Consider the following 21,483-nt stretch of genomic DNA (forward strand, 5'->3'; position numbering starts at 1 on the left):
ACGATAAATGAAAACGCATCACATAAATAACTAAGCACGCAATATTTTTCCTGGTTTCTGGTCTATGCAATTGCAAATAAGAAAATTTTTATTATTATACGTATATTACAAATTACGATCATTATCTAAAGCGATCAGCTAAAAGTCTGTCAACACCAACATCTTGATATTCTTCTTTTCCAACCCATAATTGATGGAACGTCCCCAAGCTCGTCAGCACACTGCCTCCTAACCAAGATTGATATTGCCTTTCTCTGGTATGGCCTGTAGTTATCATTCTAAATTTCAGGGCCGGTAGTCTACTATTAAGCTCTGCCATAAGCCTGTCACTCAAACCCGGTATTGTTGAAGTGCCACCAGTCAAGACAACATTGTGTGCTAATGTGGCACGTAGATCAACGTCACTTGCCATAATTGATGAGTGGACCAGATCGGCAACACCAAGTAAACTACCCTTCGTGATTTCACTCGAGGACTCTATAATTCTTTTACCATTTTCATTTGTCTCATCAAGTGGTTCAGCAGTAATGGATGGCTCAACAGAGTTCTGAGGAGTGGAATCTTTATTAGACTTTACTGATCCACTGGGTTTTGTTCTTTTTACGGGAACGTAATCATTATGCCACGTCTCTACAGTTCCATTTTCAGAGATATTCCAGTTATCTGGGACATCTTCCTTTCTAGGCAAAAATAATTGTTCTGCAAATCCATATCTAGTTTCATTGTCAAATATAATTTCCTCTGTCCATGGCGTTTCTATTGATCTCTTAGCTACAGTGGCCAATTCGGATTTCATCTTGTCTAAAGTTGAAGGTGCAGCAACTTGGCATAGCGTCTCTTTACATTCTTGAAAAATTCCACGATCATTAGCGTATTTGTACAACGATTCGTGTACAGGAAATTCAAATACTTTCTTTTTCAGCTCTGGTCTTCTCTTATCTATTGCAAAAAGTGGGATAATTTTTTCAGGTGAAATATAGTTCTTTATCAATTCATTAAGATACCCTCCTGCAAAGAAATTTCTCTTCGTACTTTTAGATAGCGTCATCCCATCTACCACAGGACTCACACTGCATGTATCATGCCCGAGATCTACAACCAAACAACTCGATCTACCAGTACCGAAAGAGACGCATGTTGGAGTTGAAGCTAAGTAACAGGCCTCGAAATCCATCCCTTCCAACAAAAGTTCTAGAGATTTTTTCCTATTTTCCACAGTATTCCATATAGGCTCAGTCAATAAAGCAGGAATGCCACTATTAGATCTCAAATATAATTGATTTTCTAAAGCCCAAGACCATTGTTCTTGCGCAGCATCCCAATCTATGACGACTCCATTTTCAACAATTGGCTTGATTTCGTAGTCTTTCCTTGGTATACAAATTGACTGCTCAGAAAAAACCTTCTTTTTCTTTCCTTCTGGATCGTCAGTATTTGTGTAATCACCATAGCAAGATGGCAGTATAGCTTGAGGACAGTCTGTACCTGAATAACCAATATTGGTTGAATAGGAACCTGGATCAATAACAACAGCGGAAATTTCATCACCACCATAAACTTGTAATGCTGGATTTGACATGGTTGCTAGTGTATGATATATGTTCTTGTGAAGGACTTTTCTTTATGGTAAGTTTTGAAAACTGGCTAATTTTACACAGCAGAAATATATTTGCCTATATTTTTTTTCATGCTTTTTTGAATCGCTTTTACGTAAAATAACAATTATACAAAATAAATACACATAAACCTATATAAAAGTGTATCACAGTTAATATTGTACAGTTTAATTTTTCAATGACTTGACGACCATTTCGGCCGCCTTTTCAACACCTTCCTTTGTACCCCTAATGTAGACTACATCGTTTGGTGCATCTGATTTTCTTGGAACATTGATTAGTGCGCCAGTAGCTTCTCTGATTTGCTTGATGTTAGAGCCACCTGGTCCAATGATTTTGTTAAATCTCTTGACATCAGAGACCCAAACGTAACCAACGAACTTAGCAGCTGGAGCCTTGGAAACTCTATCTTCAATAATCTTGGTAGCAGTTTCTAGAGCTTGCTTTTTCTTGGCTTCATCAATAGTATTCTTCTTTGGCTCTTTAGCTTCGGTTTCTTCGTCGTCAGCTAAGATGTAGGAAATGTCAATTGGTTCGTACGTTAATCTCCATGGAATGTTGCCTTCTTCAAGTTTTGCAGATTCTGAAAGTTCTTCTATAGTAACCTTGACCTTTTCAGATTTTTCTTCTTCGGTGGCTGGATAGACTCTGTCAAGAGGAATAACTAACTTAGCACGGTTTAATTTTGTAGCTCTCTTGGTAGAATTACCGTGCTTAATATTGATAGATTCATCAATTCTTAATTTTTGAATTAGGGCACCCCTTTCAGAGACGAATTCGTGGGCAGCAGCAGGAACTTCTAGTTCAACGTCGAAATTATCTTTCAAGATCTCATTTATAATCTTGTTTTCAGCCTTTTCAATGTTCTCTGGTAGACCAGTGAGAGTGACTGGGCCAGTTTTGTCTTTGTTTGGAACTTGAACAACAACATTGAATTCGGTTTCCAATTGACGACGAACAACACCACCTGGACCAACCAACGCACCTTGTCTTTCCTTTGGAATATCTAATTCTCTGGTGATGCTGTTTTCACCCTCTTCAACAATTTTATTTATTTCCTTAACAACCTTGGAAACAAAACTCTTTGGACCTTGAACGGTAATAACGTCACTTTCGGAATTGACATTAGGAATATCGACATTTTTGTTTCTGATTTCATCACCGCCGGCCTTTGAAATGATCTCTCTCAAAGTTCTACCACCTGGGCCAACGATTGTTCTATGATACTTACGATCAACAGTTAAAACTTCATTGGTGTAGTCGGAGGCTTCTGAAACGATTTGTTGAACCTTTGCTTGAGCTTCCTTGATAGCTTGTCTACTACCAACAATTTCTAGATCCATTAAACCAGTTTCTTTAACCTTTTCATCGTCATTCTTTTGTAAGAAGTCCATTTCAACGCCAAATTCAGCTCTGATGTCGTTAATGATGTCACCATTCTTACCAATAACTCTTGGAACGTGTTCAGCAGGGACTTGCATAGTGGCTTTATGACCGTTTTCCATTTCAAAATCTAAAAGAGAGTTTAATTCTTCGTAAGCTTGTTTGACACCACGAGAAGGACCTCTTACAGTTACGATGTCACCGTTAGTTGGAAAGTTAATGAACACACTGTATTTTTCTTGTAAACGAGTACGGTAGGAACCACGAGGACCCATCAAATTACGGTAGTATTTAGCTGGTACAACAAGTTGCTTCGTGACAATATCAGCCCATTTCTTAGCTTCAGCGAGAACAAATTTCTTTGCGTGATTTAGATTGTACTCAAGACCGGTTAAAGTTATTTCAACTTGTTTGTCCTTAGAATTGGATTCCTGTGGTGGAACATCGACATTGACGTCAAACTTATCCTTAATGTTCTGCAAATTGGAGCCCTTGTTACCAATTAATCTAGATACAGTATTAGATGGAACTTCAACAGTTATTTTAGACTTCTTTGATGGTGATTCAATGATTAAATTGATAGCCTTGTTAACCAACTTAACAGCCTTTTCATCACCTCTTACAGTAAGTTTATCATTTTCTGGAGTGTGTAGTTTGAATTGAACGTTACCATCTTCATTGGAGATATCTTCCATGATTAATGGTAAAGTAACTGAAGATTTGGATAGAAGTTCTTCTTGCTTAGCAGAGTCCAAGTCATAAACCTTAGTAGACATACTATTTAATTTTTCACGTAATGGGTTCAATAAACCATTAGCTCTTTGTAACGTTTCTTTGATTTCCTCCGAAGTTGGCTTGAAATCTTCATCAGAAGTAATAGCCATTAAAATAACGGAATCATTGCCCTTGATGTAATCACCTAATTGAATAAAAGCAATTTTTTCATTTAGACCTGATAAGATTTGCTTGATGTTTTTGTGGAACAAATCATAATCTAAGTCAGTGACAGTTAATGTATCTTCAGGAGTGATACCATTGACGACACCGATAATATCCTTACGAGCGGCTTTAATCTTGGCAACATCTTCTGACTTGGCACTAATGTTGATATTAACATCATTTTCAGCTAGCACTAACTCTTCGACACTTGGTAAAGAAATCTGAATTTCTGGAGATTGATCTAATACTGTTTTCAAAGCATTGTATTTCATGAAGTATAAGACCAAGTTTTTAGCGTGTTCAATGTTCTTAGAGTGGGCTCTGGCAATATCTAATGAATCGACAACGTAAGCCTTCGAGGAAGCTCTGGCGAAGCTAATAGCTTCCTTAACTTTTTTTTCCTCGCCTGCAAAAGAAACAAAGTCATCCTTGTGGGCAGTTGGGAATGTAACCGTAACATTGAATTTTTCCTTTAACTCATTGGCATCAATTAAAAATTGGAACTTCGTTGGAATTTTAACTTTTTGTTCAGTTAATGTGTTGGCTAAAGCGTCCAAGTATTTTTGAATTGTGATCTTAGCTTGTTTAGCGTCATCTCTTAAACCAGAAATGACAATGTCACCAGTGTCCTTGAAGAATTGGCATTTAATAGTTCCTGGGATAGAATCGATGGAATTGATTTGGACGAAAGGTAGAAGTAAGGAGTCAGTAACGCTAACCTTGATAGTAGCGTTCTTGGTTTCTTCCTTGACGATTTGCATAATCTTTGCCTTGGCAAGATTGACAGATTCAAAGTCACCGAAGAAGGAAACATCGGTAGCAGTGTCGTCCAAATCTTCATCGTATGAACCTTCAATTTCTTCCTTACCAACGTTAACTTTAACTTCAAACTTGTTGGAGATTTCACGGATGGTCTTACCGCCAGAACCAATAACAGCAGCTTTACATCTAGTTGGGATTTGAATTCTATCATTAATTGGTTTAGTTAATTTTTTGATCAACTCTCTCTTAGCGGAATGAACGTTATCAGCGACACCAGAGATTAAAAAGGTACGAGAATTCTTAGAAAGAGTAGATTCAATGGAGACATCTAATGATTGTTTAATGGACAAGACAATACGGGACAATTCAGGTTTGGTGATTGACAACTGTGACTGTAAATCTAGGGTGAAACTTTCTTGAATGTTTGTTGATCTCATTCTTCTAGGACCTGGAGTTGATGAGGAGCTGGTGAAAGTTTGAGACATCAGAGTAGCAGCGACCGGTTTCATATTTGGACCCCAAGAAACTGGCGTCTTTGTGAAAGCGTCCTTGGAGACTAAAGATGGTAAGTCCTTTAGAGAAGGTAATGGGGTTTTCTTCTGCTCTTCCACGGTAGTTGAGTCGGCAGCGGATTCATTATCTTGTGGAGCAACGGATTGAGAAGTTGTAGGAGTAGTAGCTTCTGGGACGGAATCGATAGTTGTGTCGACAGACGTGGCTGGAGTGTTTGATTCTTCCAAAGCGTTGGACATTATTAGAAATGTTGCACTGGTAAAACGGTTAGAAGATGGGGACAATAAAAGGCAAAGACAAAAAGGGAGATAAAGTTCACTTGTGTATAACTAAGACTGTGTATCAGACAAATATAGTTTGAACTTTTATTTTATAAAAAAATTTATATTAATGATAAACTTGAACCGTACAATAGGCAATTAGTATCAATTGTCTGAATTGAAATGAAGGTAGCTTGCTATAAGTAATGATGTTTTGAGTAAGGCTGCTAAATATTGGCCTGTATATTTAATTCGCACATTGTATCAACGTGTTAGGTTGGCCTCTCTCTCTCTCTCTCTCTCTGTTTCTCTCCCGCGTAGCGTTTCGTTCTCTCCATCAGGTGAAAACGAAAATCACATCGGTGCAAGCATGAGGGTAACCGCATCTGAGACAAGTAATGAAACTTAAATAGTGAGTGATGTTTATTAAGATATATATGATCAGTCAGTAGACACTTGGTGATGATATTATAAAGGAGTCATATAGAGTTATTCGTAATTTAGGGTATGTATATGAAAAAGTATGTAGGAAACTGTAAAATACACGAACCTAAAAGAAAGGGAATATTTAGAGGTTAAAGAAGGTTCCAGGTAAAAGAAAAGTTCAAAATGAAAGAATACGTACGAATTGGGAAATCAAGCTAATGGCATGACGTTGTCAGCGTATTCGCCAGCGTAGTTACCGGCTGGGTTGTATGAACAGATAACATAGTCTCCCCATAAACCACCACATTGCTTTAGACCACAACCGACTTCTGTGGAGGATTTCCAGACGACTTGGGTGAAATGGCCGGTGCCTGAACTTGAACCTGGGTTGGACCAGTCGTAGCTTGAGATTTCGTCGTACCAAGCGTCGACAGCTCCAGTAGTACCATAACCTAAGGCTAGATTTTCACCATATTGACCACCGGAATGTACTAAGTTACCGGAACAGTCGTAAGAATCAGCGTAATTTTGAGCGTAATCAGCTAAAGTCTCAGACCAAGTTAGGGCAGGCGTATCTTCATGTAAAGCTCTCTTGTCGTTATGTTCTTCTAACATGGAAGAGGCGAAATCAGATAAACTTGAAGCGGTAGCGGCAGCAGAAGTAGTGCTGGTGATAACAGTAGTTGGAGTAGTTGAAGTAGCTGGCGTGGTTGTGGTGGTTGGAGTTGTAGTTGTTGTTGGTGTGGCAGTAGTGGTTGGTGTGGTGGTAGTGGTTGGAGCGACTGCTTCAGAAGAAGCGACGCTAGAGACAGCTGGGTTACTTGAAATGGCAGAAGCAATAGAAGCGGTTGGTTGAGCGAGACCATCTAAAGTGACGAAAGTAGTTTGAGTTTGGCCATCTTCGACGTAGACAAAGCCTTGAACGACGACAGTAGCAGCGACGTGAACGTGTTCGGTGACAGTGACGACAGCAGGAGCAGCTAGGACAGAAGAAGCTGTTAAGGATGATAGGAGAGTGGCTTTTGATAACTTCATATTATAAAGGAATGTATACGGCTTACTATTTTTTACCTAATGGATGTAATGAATGAACGGGTAGATTTTTTTAGTATGATCTATCTTTAGTCAGTTATTAACCGTCTAGTTTCAAAATGTTTACAGTGTAATCAAGTAATGAAAACAAATATAAAAAACAATTAAGAAGACAAGTGGACTACTAATCAATTGGAATTGACCTTTAAATATCTTGGACGTATTTATATTTTCCATTGATGAATTATTCAATTTGTAACTAAATAAGGTAACGAGTAAACGAAGAGTAGTTCTAATAGTAGCAGTACCACCAAATCATGGATTCTTCTACAAAACGTTCAATCATCATCATCTTCCGTTTCTTTTTTCCTTCATTAGATGTGCAGGAACCTCTGTGGGAGAGACTTGTTTCAAGAGAATCTTTGTATTCGAAAGCGTATAAACTATTGGGTTTCCTCGAGGATTTTTTACCCAATTCGTGAAACATTTGGTGCTTTTTTCCTTCTTTCATCAACGAAATTGTGTTATTTTCTCTAAGAAAAACAAGGGGGACGACAAATCAGTGGAGGTGGCGAAGGCAAGCATTTGGCGAACGAAAAGAAATTAGAATTCGCATATTCAGTTACGCCGAGAGGGCCGGGAGCACTACGTGTTTAAGGAAGAGTTCTAGATTGAAAAGAATACTCAACCAACAAATATTAACTCGGATGGTGGTCATGATATGATGGACTGGTTGAAAACAGTATTGTATGAAGCTATTAATCCATTCCTGGTAATCTAAGTGTATGACCATTCCTCCTTCGGACCCACCGCTAGATTATCTCATGTGGCAAGGTTGTTCCAACCGTCCTAGCAGTTCTTGGTTAGCAACTTGGCCTGATAGCATATGAAATTGTAGATCTCGGAATGGGAAATAGGAAAGCTTTTCTATATTGTGTTGTTAATAGTAGTCAGCAGCACACATTCTCTCTGTCCGTACAATACTCTAGATTTTTTTTTCTTTCCAATCAATTAATCATTCACCTCTTTTCAGTAATGGACTTTTCCTTTTTTCACGGTGTATTATTTCAATCACTTTTCCTAATTAGGTAAAAAGTGCCAACCCAACAACAAGGTTGCAAATATTACTCGTATGATGAGAAATTTACTATTAGATATTTCGCTTCTTACTTCTCAGTATTATGTTCCCATCGGTCGTATCGTCGTAATAAGGTTGCACTCGTAGACACCGCAAACTGACCACCTGTTATAATCTATCATTTCTAACGTGACGTAACGTTCTACCCGGTCTGACTTTTCTAAGTTCTCTCGATGATCAAAACAAAAGAATGCCCGAAAAAGCTGGTTGGTTAGGGCAAAATATTAGAAATTTATCCGCCCTACGATTCGGCATGCCCGGATATTTCATTGGTGCGACTAGAGTGCGTTGAAACCCTAGATATCTAACGAGGCCAAGACCTAAAAAGTTACAACAGTCTCGGCGCGTGTACTACTTGACAGAACGCGAACCATCAGGCATTAGACATATTACACGTGTTGGCCACTCGGATATTTTGCATGCTACTTCTATACCAATAGAATCATTCGCTATTGATCTTCTATGTACGGTGGACTGTTCAGCCCTCCTTCTTTTCTGGGTGGTTTGTATTGTTTTATTTCCGCCAGAACTATAGCTCTACCGCTATCACCACTCTAGATCAAATGGATCCAACTGGTAATTTTTTCCCTTTAACCAAATACTAGGTTCAGGCATCCTTTTGTTTTGATCTTCTAATCTTTCCTTTTGGAAACAATAATAAATTTCGGTGTAAATCCCATTTTCTTTGCGTACTCATTCTCCACAAGATAAACAAAATTTACCTGAACTGGAAAAATGAAAATAATAATGGAGAAAATGTATATCATGAAAAGTATGAATCTTTTTTGGCTTGGTGCGGCGGCCTCGAAAATTAACGGCTAGGTTACAGAGAATTACAAAGATGATCTACTACTGTTGTTTTCCTTTCTTTTTCACCGCTTATCTCAATGAAATGTGCCCTTACAGTACCTACCCATCTCTTTGATAATAAGCGAAAAGTTACAAGTGAATGAATCTATTGTCTACTTTAAATGGTTACATACTAAATAATGTTTATATTGAAAGAAATAGAATGAGGAATATACTTAAAAGAATTACATAGAAAAGAATAACACAATGTCGTTATAAAAATAACGATTCAAATTTATAATAAAAATGGGATAACCAACAAAGCAAAGAATGAGCTACTCATTTCAATTACAGCAGCTGATCCCTCGTAAGCTTGCACAGTGTTGGTAGAAGAAGATGATGATAAAGTTAAAACCTTAGTGACTGTAGTAGCGGTTTCAACTTCAGTAATAGTAGAAGTCTGGTCAACAGACGTGGCTTGAGCAGCAGGAGCCTCAGTAGTTGTAGCAGCCTCAGCAGGAGCTTCAGCAGGAGCCTCGGTGTTGGAAGCAGCTGTTGTGGTGGCAGCAGTACCAGCTGGAGAAGTAACAATAGTGCTCTTGGAAGTAGTAGCAGCTTCAGCACACTCGGTACATTCAACAACGGTGGTAGTAGAGTAAACAGTTGTGTAGGTAATATCATCACTGACGTAAGTAGAAGTTGCGTCGCATACAGTGGTGGTGTAGGTCTTATTGTCAGTGACGGTAGTTGTCTCAGTTGCACCAGCAACAGAAGTTTCGGATTCTGGACAGTATGTAGTAGTTTCAGTATCAACCTTAACGACAGTAGTATAAGTAGTAGATTCGTTACTGACTACTGAAGTGGTAGATTTTTCAGTGGCATCTGCAGTAGAAGTTTCGGATTCTGGACAGTACGTAGTAGTTTCAGTATCAACCTTAACGACAGTAGTATAAGTAGTAGATTCGTTACTGACTACTGAAGTGGTAGATTTTTCAGTGGCATCGGCATCGACATCGCCAGAAGAAACTGGTACAGTGGTGGTGTAAGTGGTAGAAGCGTTGCTGATTACTAAAGTGGTGGACTTGGAGTCAGCATCGGTGGCGGAAGCACCAGAAGATGTAGAAGAAACTGGTACAGTTGTGGTGTAGGTGGTAGAGGCGTTGCTAACTACTGAAGTGGTAGATTTGGAGTCAGCATCGACAGCGGAGGCATCAGAAGAGGTGGTGGAAGTAGCGGTGGAGATAGAAGAAGAGGTGGTAGAAGTAGAAGAAGCGGAAGAAGAAGAACTTGAACAAGTTAAAGTGGAATCCTTCAAATTACCTACTTCTTCAGCAAATTCACCAATGTAGTTTCCTGCTGGGTTATATTCACAGACAATGTAGTTCCCATAGTAAGAACCACAGTATACTATAGCACAACCGATTTCTGTAGTGTCTCTCCAGACTAATTGAGTGAAATGACCAGTAGAGGAGGAATAACCCGGATCACAGAAGTCATATTTTGAAATTTCATTGTACCAAGCATCCACGGCACCTGTGACACTGTAACCGATAGCAAGATTTTCACCGTATTCACCACCGGAGTGAGTTAGGCTACCACTACAGGTATATTCTGACGCGTATTTTTCAGCGTAGAGAGCCAATGTATCGGACCATGTGACATTGTTTGTGTCCTCATGTAGTGATCTATAGTAATTTGTTTCATCGAGCATTTCGGTGATTTCTTCCTCTGTCATCGCGTATTCGCTGTAGGAAGCCGATGAGCTAGAGCTGGCAGAAGTAGATGTAGAACTACTAGAAGAAGAAGCGGACTTTGAGATGGAGCTGGATGTAGTGACTGCGGAAGTGCTGTTTGAAGCAGCATGCACTGATTTCAGAGCGGCTAATGCCAAGAGAGCATTGTTAGAGAGCTTCATTTTGAGTGGGATTAAATTGGTATAGGTGATTTTCAATGAAGTATTGAACGGAGAATTTGTGACAAAAATTGAAACAAATTTAAAACAAAACTAACACTTGTTGTATTTATACCCTGTAGGGCATGCTTGCTCAAATACACTTCCAGAAAATTTTTGCAAGCACAGGTTTGTTTCTTTTTGATTCTGTCACTCTCCCGGTTAAGTTCAGCTATAGGTAAGTCCAAGCTCAAGCGGATCTTTCTTGGCAAACTAAAAGGTAGCTTAAGGTATGGCGAAGGCCCCGAAGATTTGTTGTGGATTAAGCCTGTTAAAAAACGAATTAGTAGTATTGACAGAACGCGGTTGCCAAAAATGGAAACCATTTTCCTAGCTCTACAGAAAACGACGCAGTAAAGGGTCGACTGACGGCAACAGGCACCTTCCATTTAGGGAAGTGCAGGTTGTCCGAAATTGGCAATCGCGTACCGGCAAGGGCGTGAAAAAGTTTTTAAGTTCTCTGGCGTTGTTTCTTTTTCTTTTTTTTCCCCATTCTCCTCTATTGTCCAGATCGTAATAGGAGATTGTCCAGTAGTGTAAATAATTTACCTTCGGAGAAAACGACGGAGAGCTGCGTTTTTTTTTAAGTAGGCTAAAGGTGATGCAATCACGCGCTCATCCATTTTAACCCAGCACAAGTCAGAATTAAAGCTGGGCAACGGAACTTTTTCGGGTGATAAAGGATTGATAGCATACTGGGTCTCAGTGCCCTCCCCATATCTGCAATCGGTAGCGAAGGCGTATTGTTTAGTGTTATCTGTAACGGAACTACAAAGGAAACTGCCCTAACGAAGTTCATAAAGTGTACGATTACACGCTTTACATCGAACTAGAAAAAGAGAGAAAAATTATGCATGATGGTTAACCTTCGAGATTTTTTAGAACAAAGTTTCTGGTAACCTTACGAAACTAATTGAACCATTCCTCCCTCACTGTAGGGAGTTTCCAGTTTGTCTCTTGGCAACCCGAAATTCCTACTGGGAAGACACAGTGAGAATGCGAAAGTCCACTGCAATCTCTGAGAAAGGCGAATACACGCAGGAAACCTTTCTTCGGTCCAGCTGTGCTGTTCAGCCATATGGCAGCCATCTCTTTCCTTCCTCGAGAGATGGAAACTTCACGCTGTGCCGTGTCTAAACCAGCGTGAAAAGTGTAGCAATTTGAAAGAAGACAGCATCGCTAAGAGAGATTTTTCCCCGGTAGTTTCCTCTTCGAAACCGCAGGTATCACAGATCAATTTTCAAATCCAAACTGCCCGTAAGCTTCGTAATCTGACCCACCTAATCTCGAACACAACTGCTATTCGCTCGTTTGATGCACGCATGTGTGTGTTTCTTAGTCTCGTCATCGTGGCACGTAATTGCTGGACTTCCCTTGCACTTACACTGGCCATTTCTTTATTAGCATAGGCTCCTCAATATAGATTGGCTCACCAAGCACACCACACAAAAAGAAACGACCCACGCACATGCTAGAATCCACACTTCTTATATTAACCTCCAGAGTATCTTCCTGATTCATCCGTGAATTGATCCCTGGTAGCCAGCCACTTATACACACACACAATCTCTCTCTCTCTCTCTGTTTTATTAATACTTTTTTTAGTCGCACTTGTTCGCATCTCGCTTGATCTCAATATCAAAATTTTTAGGCCCATCTTTATTTTTTTCATTCATCCCAATATGGATGTCAAATGGCTTAATTAACTTGTAGATACTCAGAATCCAAGCTCTTTCCCCTTTCTTATTCGATCGAGAAAGGGACTTTCATTGCTCCTCTCCTTACATGTACAAATTACAGATCGTACTGTTACCTCCGTCTGCTTTCACCTCACAAAGTTACAATAATGATCCAAATAGTGCCATTCAAAATATTTCCATGGTAAGTACTACTACAAGCTTATCCCAACGCAGATCGTTCTTTCGACAAAGATATAATCCAAAGGCAAGTAAAAAATTCCTACATTTCACTAGTCCCTCAGCATCTCTCTCTCATTTGGCCGATGAAATCATCGAAAGGTTCAATATTTTGTACCCTCATTTAACCAAATCAATATGTATACTCACTTTACAAGATATAAATTCTTGTGATCTAGACCCAGATTTTATTGTCAAAGACGTATTCAACTCAAATAATATAGTTCATGTTCTTCTAAAAGATGATTTCACAAATGAAAATATTTTGTCTCCAGTCTCTAAATATAGTAGTCTCGATAGAAAGAACCGATCACATTCCAAAAAATTCAGTTTTCAACAACCGTCAAGAATCTCTACAGCCACCCACTTACCAACCCAAATCCGTCCTATACTAGAATCGAAAACTTTGTTAGGTACTCCACAATTCACTACGGTAACACCATATAAACCAAACCGTGTAGAAAAACCACATGCGAAGCCATCCATACATCCATTGGCGAACTCCAGTAAGACAATCTCAGAAACTTTGAAAATTCCAGACCCCAAAACGGTAAAGGACTTGAACACCAGTTATATTCAAATTGATAGAACCCCCTTTACCGAAGTCAAACTCACTTCTAATGAAGCCTCAAAAACACATAACATTCAGCGCACTTTGCTGCGTCAACAGAGCTCAATTGCTGATAAGAATGGCTCTCCAGTGAGGAATAATTCCTCAATGGAGGATATTACTGATAATGTCCATTTGGCTGCCTTGCCGAAAGCCATTCATCATAATCATCGTAAGGAAATAGTAGATCATGACGTTACAGATAACACTGTATTAGAGATTGAGCCACAGAAACTCACCGAAGATTTACAGGTAGAACATCCATTACTTGCATCTCCTTCCTCAAAAGCCGATGACAAACCAACTTTTGACGAAAGAAATGAACCAAATGTAAGTTTTAATTCAAGTTTTCAAAAAAGCGATCTTATTAGTGTATTTGAAAATGACAACATCACTATCCCACCTTGGTTGGCCGCAAGAGCTTCCAATACACCACGCTCGCCATCAAGAAAAAAACCCTATACTACTGTTTTGCATAAGGATATTGATAACTCGAAACCAGATCCAAGAAATATATTACCCCAGAGGACTACAAGAGTAGCCGCTAGAAAAGCAGCACAGAAGCTGGCAGGAAACACAACTATTACAAAAGAGAGTTCTGCTGAAGACTCAGTTGTGAGTGAAGATGACAATCTTTCCTCATGGAGCTTTATTGATACTGACAATAGTAGTGGTATTGAGGAAAATCTTTCTTTTTCTAGTGATGATGATAATGACAATGATACTTACAATGAAGAAATGCAGACAGATTTTCCTGCACAAAGACCGCCTTTGAAAGAATCTGTCGTTTTACAACACACTGCCGAAGAATCAGGTGATCTTAATGATGCATCAGTAGAAAACGACTTTCCTGCAGGTATTAGTAATGGAGGGGGAGGGAGTGTATCACCGCCAAATGGTGCTGAAACGATAGCTGAGAAACAAGGCGATATCAATACGGAGCATTCCGATTCTTCGCATATATATTCAAAAGATACTGTAGGTATTGAAACCAAGTTGAAACAGGTAGTAAGCATGTCAAAACTGAAAGACATTCCGATATATAATTCTGGTTTCAACGGCGCAACAGGGAATAAATTTGCATCCAGGAGTATCGTTTCCAAACCACCACTAGTGTCCCAAAATTCTACCTCCACTCAAATCCCTATTACTCAGTTTTTACAAGACCTGCCAAAAACAACGAAAACCATTAATCACACAGCTTCTAAGAGCATGTTTCATAGTTTACCAACGAAAATGCGGCCTTCATTGAGTTCCATGTCTGATTTGGCTAATAGAGCTGGTGTTCAAAAGCTTGGTTTAGTTATGCTGGAAAAAGTAAGAAATTTTGATGGCATGAGTGAGGAAGAGCCCGATGCGATTGAATTAGATCATAGTGACAGTGACAGTCATACTAAGTTGGTATAATAACTTACACTTTTTCTGTATGCCATTGAGTGATAACGATCGAGAAAACATAGCATTAGATAGTCTTCTCCAGTTCAATGAACTTAAGGCATATTTATGTGTATATAAGGCGAACTTTAATTGCATAATAAAGTCCTATTACCATAAAACCATGGTAGTAGCGAGAAAATAACGAAGAATAACTTATTTACTAGTACAGTTATATAATGATATCAAACAGCTTATATAGTGAGCGACTGGAATGTAGACCCTATCAGACATCTGCAAACCTGCTACTACCACGTATGAAATTAATAGCCTCATCCCTTTCTATCTCAAGAACGCTAGAAATTTTATTCTCATACTTCACACGGAAAAACTTGTCAGCAACTTGTAACATATCTGTTCTAAATGTGGTACATATAAACTGTGCATTTTTGGACAATTCCTTTAAGGTATTCGCAACAGCAGTTCTGTATTGTTTATCTAAGGCAGCATCAATTTCATCAAATAGGTAAAATGGTGCAGGATCTACCATTTGAATTGCTAAAATAAGAGCAATTGCACATACTGTCTTTTGTCCTCCTGACAATTGCTCAACATGCAGTTGCTCATCATTTTTGGAATTGAATGACACAGAAATCGATACACCAGTATACATCGGCTGCGCATCTATATCCATATCGTTAGTTTCATCCTCAAGATCTGGAGTGGCGGAATTTTCTTGGTTGGTCCTGTGAATCACTAATTTACCGGTACCTCTTGGAACCAAAGTTTCGAAGACTTTCACAAAATTTTCTGAGACTTTTCTAAAAGTTTTATCAACTGCATTGATTTTTTGTTCCTTTAATTTTTCAATCAGTTCCTGAATAGATATTTTAGACAGCTCTAATTCTCTCGATCTTTCAACCAACTCTGTTTGCTTTTCGCCGAACCTTCTGAAGTTTTCAAAGGCTCTCTTATTAACATTTACCAACTTCGATATTTCGGAATTGGCTTCATTTAGCTTTTCTAACAAGTCCTCGCTTGAGAGACTGTTAAAATCGTTCAATGCATCTTCAGCTAATAAACCAATTTCTCTGATTTTTTGTTGTAACTCATCCCGTCTGGAGGCTAGGGTTGTCTTTTTGATCAGTGTCTTCTCTACACTTTTCTGATAATTCTCAATCTTCTTTAATAGAAGACGTTGTTGGGAGTTGGCTTTCTCCAATATTTTTTCATTATTGGTTTTTTCCCCATTTAGGCCGTCAATTTCATTCTGAATTGTGTAGATATCATTTTTGGCCTCCTCCTGTTCAGAGTCTAATCTTTCTCTCTGTGATTCTAGCGACCTTAATTCTTCGACTAAATCTTGAGCAATGGAACCTCCGCCAATTTCTGAAATTTTCGACTCAATATCTTGTTGCTGGGGTATGAGCTTGGAATTCAGTTCTGCATTCAGCGTATTTATTGTTGTCGTAATGCTTTCGAGCGCTTCAGAAGTTACTGTTAAATCATTGGAAATCTTGCTAATAGAGGCACTGATGGTCTCTAAAAGCTGCTTTTGCTCCGAAGAAAGTGCACTTTCAAAGTCTGTCTCCAAATCATGTTGATACGAAATGACTTTTTCCCGAATAATGCTTATATTTGTTTCCACTTTTTCTCTTTTTAGCACGACAGATTGCAACGATTCCTCAAGGACGTATTTCTCAGACTTTTTGTTGTTCAGTTTTACCCTCTGATGCTCTACATTAGTTAAAATTGTTTCTCTTTGGTTCGATATAGTTCTCAATTCACCATTTAGCTTATCAATTTCAGAATCGATGATTGCCAGTTCCCGTTTGACTGTTTCTAAATCAGCTGTTGTTTGTGCATGTGAGTCTCTTGCATCAGAAAGATTTTTTAAACTTTCTAGTCTTGTCCTCTTGTGATAATCAAAGTAACCACCTGTTAACACACCTCTTTTATCCGCTCTATCCCCATCTAGGGTGATTGCATTTAATTTGAATTTTTTCGCTAATTTCAAACCATATGAAAGATCTTTGACAACAATAGTTTTACCAAATATGTGTTTCATGGCACCTTCAAATTTAGACTCGTATTTCAGTTTTTTAATTAGTGGAGTAAAAGAAGAATATTGATCTGCTGGGGGATATGTAATATTGGGATCATTGTAGATTTTGTTTAATGGAATGAAAGTGACTCTGCCACCCTTCATTCTGTACAATTCTTGCATAAGAAGAGATGCCGTTTCCTCAGTGTCAACGATTATGTGAAAAAGTTGATTACCACCGATTATTTCCACACAATTTTTGTACTTCTCACTGGCCTTTATCAACTCACCAACTGTCCCAAAGACGGAATCTGGTGGTAGCTTTAATTTCTGGGTAATTTCTTTGATACTAGCAATACCATGTGACAGATTTCTATCCATTGTTTCATTAAGGTTTCTTTCTGATTGTTTAAGATCATTTGATACAGTATCCAAAATCGCTTGCAATTTCTGCTCACGTCTCCATAACTCTTTACGTTGATCAATCTTTTCAGAATATAGGCGCTTTCTCTCATTATACTGTGTAGTTAGTCCCTCCATATTTGAAGTTATCTCATTTCCAGCTATGGATTCGTTTAGAGAGTTTATTTCCACATCCATGTCGTTTAGGGATGCTTTGATATTTGCATACTCGATAGAGAGATTGTTCAGCGAATGATTTTGTAGATCATTCAAATTCGATTCTTGCTCTTTAATTTCAGAGTTGATCCAATTATCACGTTCCTGTTTTGACTCGAATCTTTCATAACTACTACGTTTCAATAGTAGATCTCTCTGTTTCTGTTTAAGTTGTTCTAAGTCAAACTTAAATTTCAACTCTTGGTTTGTGAGTTCATTGAACCTTGGTAAAATCTTATTTAGTTTTTCCTGACGTTCAGAAATTCTATTTTTTATTTTACCCAAGTTATCCATCAGGCTTGTAGACTGTTCGGTATTTAGACTTAGTTGATTTTGTAGATCATTGATTTTTAGATTAATATCTGCAGATTTATTTAACACTTCAGCAAGATTAGACTTAGCTTGTTGCAAATCATTGTTTATTTTGATTTTAAGATGATTTCCTATGGTGTTCAGATTCATGGTAACATCATTCACCATTGTTTCTCTTTTATCTAATTCTTGGATATAACTCTCCGAAGACTGCAAAATTGAGTTATAATCATCATCAAGCGATTCAATTTGGTTGATCAAGTCATTCAATTCTCTGTCATAAAGGGTGAATTGTAAAACTTTGCGGTTCTTATCAAATTTATTGAATTTTTCGAGCTCTAATTTTTCCCACTCCATTTCATTGAGTTTGTTCTTTAGTTCACTCAATTCTTTATCTATTGTTGATTTTTTAAATTCAGTTTCTTTGATTTTTTTCAAGGAATCATTTAGTTTTATTTCGAATGATTTAGCGCCAACAACATCTTCTAATAATTGCAACCTTTCTTTGTCCTTAGCATTGGTCAAAGCAATAATTTTACCTTGTGGAACTATGTTATATGGGTTACTCATTGAGAATCCAGCCGTCTCCAAGATTCTTACAATGTCACTTTTAGTGACATTTCTATCATTGATTTGGTAGTCATCTTTTTTTAGACCCACTGTTCTTCTGATAAAGACTTCATTATTTGGTCTTGGGACAATACTAGCGTTTGAGGCCAGTATCATTCTATTATCAGGATCATGAAACACAATTTCTACGGAACAACTCATGACCGATGACCCTCCACTAGTGCCTTGGTGAATTAAACCTTGTCTCTCTTCCCTTTTCAAGTTTGAATAATCGTCACTGAGCACAAACCGAATGGCAGCAAACAGATTGGATTTACCTGAACCATTCGACCCAATTATGATATTATGGTGCGGTGAGAAGTTGTCAATTATAGTCTCATTCCTGTAAGTTTTGAAACCTTTTATGATTACCCGTTTAATATACATGCTGTTGTAGTAGTGGCTGGTGTCTTCTAAGATGCTCCACCTGTCAGAATCACGTCCTTTATACCTTGTTGGCTGAGTGATTACAACTTCAATTGCATATTAGAGAAGAATCATAGCATATAAAAAAAATTGCATTACGCGTTTTGACATATTGGAAATGGAAATAATAACGCGTCAGTTTCCTATTAAGGAAATGAATTGACTATATTGCCTAAAGGGTCCCTATATTACTTAAGACAGTAATTTAATGCAAAATCGATGCTCTTTCATCCAATTATAGTGGAATTTGCTTCAGACATCGATAAAGCAAGTTGAGTTGTACTTTGACCAGATGGTCTCGAGTAGCGTGACAGGAAACCGTAGAAACCGCATAATGAAGCTTAAAGAATTACTGATGCATACTGGTTGGCAGTTGTTAATTGCATGGTAGAGGCAGCCATCGGTTGTGATGAACATCAATAACCTGTAGTTGCAAAGTGGAACTGGCACTTGCCTTGACAGGAAAACTTCTTTTGAGTCCGGTCTTGGTGCTTCAATCCTAAAGTGAGCCCTATTTTTTTAAAAGGCATACCCTACGTATTTCCGGGCATATGTCATTTAACCCTATCTAAGCCATCTTTTAACCCTGGCCCGGCTTTTTTTATAATATATGTTTTATAAAAAGGAACAGCTAAGAGGTTAGTTACTTTGAAGATGACAGGAAGACGATATGGCAAGGAGACCTGGTTTCGTCAACTGCTCTGTCGATAGATATATATTGCTTTGAGTCATGATACTGGTACATATTTTGGCGGTTTTCTTAGTGTCTTTGCCGCTGCTATCTGCTAGTAGTAGTCAAAAGTCTATTTGTAATCCGGATTATTTAAATGACTTGACAAAGAGCTTCAAATTAGACAGTGCAGAGATTAATAAATATCAGAATCTCATAACTAAAGTTGAGAACAATTGTGACACGGCCAAAGAACCTATGTTATTGAGATTTCTCAACCAGTTATACTATAAAATTGGATTAATTCAATTGTCGAATGGGCAAGATTTGAAGGCTATTGACATATTCCAAAAAATTCAAAACTATGAGAATGGTAGTGATAACGATGACTATTATTATTTACTCTCCAAAAGCAGATTGAAAAATCTTTTCTTAGAATATGGTATGTGGGATAAGTTGAGAAATGAACTTTCTGATTCCGATGAGGATTTTACAGAACCTATAGAACTATTCAACCAATTAAATTCTGCACTCGTAAAGAAGTTGCAATCTTCTTTTGAAAATCCAGACTATTATAATTCTTTGATACAGGACGAATTAATTCCAATGTTAAACATTTCCCCTTATAATTTGGACGTTCTATCAATTTACATTGATGTTCTATTCAAGCTGTTGGGCTCGAAAGATAGTGAAAATGACCTTTTCGGTATAGCAATTAGAATTATTAAATCTTATGATTTGATTTTGCAAAAACATAAGACGAGTATTTCAATAAATCAAAGACTGGAAATTTACTATTCAAATTCGGTGTTACAAATGTTTTTATTGAATATTGATCCAATGCACAACTTGAAAAAATGTCTAGCCATAGATATGGATTATACAAAATGTAAAAGATTATCAGTTTTCTTATCAAAATTGAATAAAATAAATCCATCATATGCAAACTTCTTAGATCCAAATAAATTTAATTTGGAGTTTGACAACAATCTGGACTGGAATAGAGCTATTGAATTTTATTTGGTTGAAAAGAAGCCATTTTACAAATTATTCATGCCGGTCGATAGCGCATTCAAATTTGAAAATAATTATAACTTCGTTATTACAAAATCAACCGAATTAATTAATGACGTGATTTTCAATATGAGGCCTTTGATAAGTCATAACCTACCTAGAGCGGAATCACAGGAAGTCGCTTTTGAAAATAATGAATTCGGTAAGTTTATCGATTTAGTCTTGTGTCAAGCAAGTCAAGTTTTGGAAAACAATAAATTGAAATCATTGGCTAAATCGTATTGTAAAAAATGCTTGAGGGAAACTTTGGATAAGGATCAGTACGCCGCAGTGAGTAAGGCCATAAATGGTCAAGAAACATTTTCAATTGAGCTATTGAATGATTTATGGAATTCTTACCCACCTTTGATACCATATTTAATCACTTTGAGCTTATCAAGAAAATCAAATAGTAATATTCATGTCAAAACTGAAAATCAACATATTTTTTTCAAATTTATCAAAGAAAACAATTTATTCCATTCGACCAATCCTTCTATCAAAGCACAAGTCCGAGAAGTTGAAAAGAGACTGCAAGAAGAAGATAAGCTAAGGCGAGAGCAACAGCAGCACAATCAGCATCAGCAACAACAACGACAACAAAGATGGAGATATCAGCAACAAAATTCTCGACAGCAGCAACAACAAGCGCCTCCATCAAATTCGAACATGTTCAATAAAGATTACTACAAAATTCTAGGTATTTCAAAGGAAGCAACTTCAAAAGACATTAGAAAGGCATACTTGCAATTAACGAAAAGATATCATCCAGATAAGCAAGGTCATTTATCAGAATCTGAACAAAAAAAAAATCATGAAAAGATGTCAGAAATCAATGAAGCCTACGAAACATTGAGTGACGAGGCAAAGAAAAGTGAATATGATTCTGTCAGATCAGGGAAAAGTAATCAGAACATGTTCCGCGGTGCTAATCCAGTTAGGAACAATTTCATGTTCAACCAGAGAAACCCGTTCCCACCGAACTTCAAGGTTAGATTTCCTTAGTCTTTTACCTTTTCTCTTCAATTTGATCTATAATATA

The 21,483-nt window shown here is 37.8% G+C and overlaps 7 protein-coding genes across 7 annotated transcripts; 2 read left to right on the forward strand and 5 right to left on the reverse strand.

Annotated features, from left to right (window-relative positions):
- Positions 1-121: 121 nt before the first annotated feature.
- Positions 122-1,579, reverse strand: ARP4 (Arp4p; the record flags this gene model as incomplete). Its single annotated transcript, XM_003954680.1, has 1 exon — positions 122-1,579. One exon carries the CDS (start codon positions 1,577-1,579, stop codon positions 122-124), a length of 1,458 nt encoding a protein of 485 aa, XP_003954729.1.
- Positions 1,580-1,783: 204 nt separating this feature from the next.
- SCP160 (Scp160p) lies at positions 1,784-5,452 on the reverse strand (the record flags this gene model as incomplete). The annotated part of the gene is made up of 1 exon (XM_003954681.1): positions 1,784-5,452. One exon carries the CDS (start codon positions 5,450-5,452, stop codon positions 1,784-1,786), a length of 3,669 nt encoding a protein of 1,222 aa, XP_003954730.1.
- Positions 5,453-6,109: 657 nt separating this feature from the next.
- Positions 6,110-6,934, reverse strand: PRY1 (sterol-binding protein; the record flags this gene model as incomplete). Its single annotated transcript, XM_003954682.1, has 1 exon — positions 6,110-6,934. The coding sequence occupies one exon, from the start codon at positions 6,932-6,934 to the stop codon at positions 6,110-6,112; it is 825 nt and encodes a 274-aa protein (XP_003954731.1).
- A 2,219-nt stretch (positions 6,935-9,153) lies between these two features.
- On the reverse strand, positions 9,154-10,773 carry KAFR0A01590 (uncharacterized protein; the record flags this gene model as incomplete). Its single annotated transcript, XM_003954683.1, has 1 exon — positions 9,154-10,773. One exon carries the CDS (start codon positions 10,771-10,773, stop codon positions 9,154-9,156), a length of 1,620 nt encoding a protein of 539 aa, XP_003954732.1.
- A 1,821-nt stretch (positions 10,774-12,594) lies between these two features.
- NET1 (Net1p) lies at positions 12,595-14,742 on the forward strand (the record flags this gene model as incomplete). The annotated part of the gene is made up of 1 exon (XM_003954684.1): positions 12,595-14,742. One exon carries the CDS (start codon positions 12,595-12,597, stop codon positions 14,740-14,742), a length of 2,148 nt encoding a protein of 715 aa, XP_003954733.1.
- A 253-nt stretch (positions 14,743-14,995) lies between these two features.
- SMC3 (cohesin subunit SMC3) lies at positions 14,996-18,679 on the reverse strand (the record flags this gene model as incomplete). Its single annotated transcript, XM_003954685.1, has 1 exon — positions 14,996-18,679. One exon carries the CDS (start codon positions 18,677-18,679, stop codon positions 14,996-14,998), a length of 3,684 nt encoding a protein of 1,227 aa, XP_003954734.1.
- Positions 18,680-19,448: 769 nt separating this feature from the next.
- JEM1 (Jem1p) lies at positions 19,449-21,446 on the forward strand (the record flags this gene model as incomplete). Its single annotated transcript, XM_003954686.1, has 1 exon — positions 19,449-21,446. One exon carries the CDS (start codon positions 19,449-19,451, stop codon positions 21,444-21,446), a length of 1,998 nt encoding a protein of 665 aa, XP_003954735.1.
- Between the last annotated feature and the right edge of the window lie 37 nt (positions 21,447-21,483).

This window comes from Kazachstania africana, chromosome 1, assembly GCF_000304475.1.
Source record: "Kazachstania africana CBS 2517 chromosome 1, complete genome".
NCBI lineage: Eukaryota > Fungi > Ascomycota > Saccharomycetes > Saccharomycetales > Saccharomycetaceae > Kazachstania > Kazachstania africana.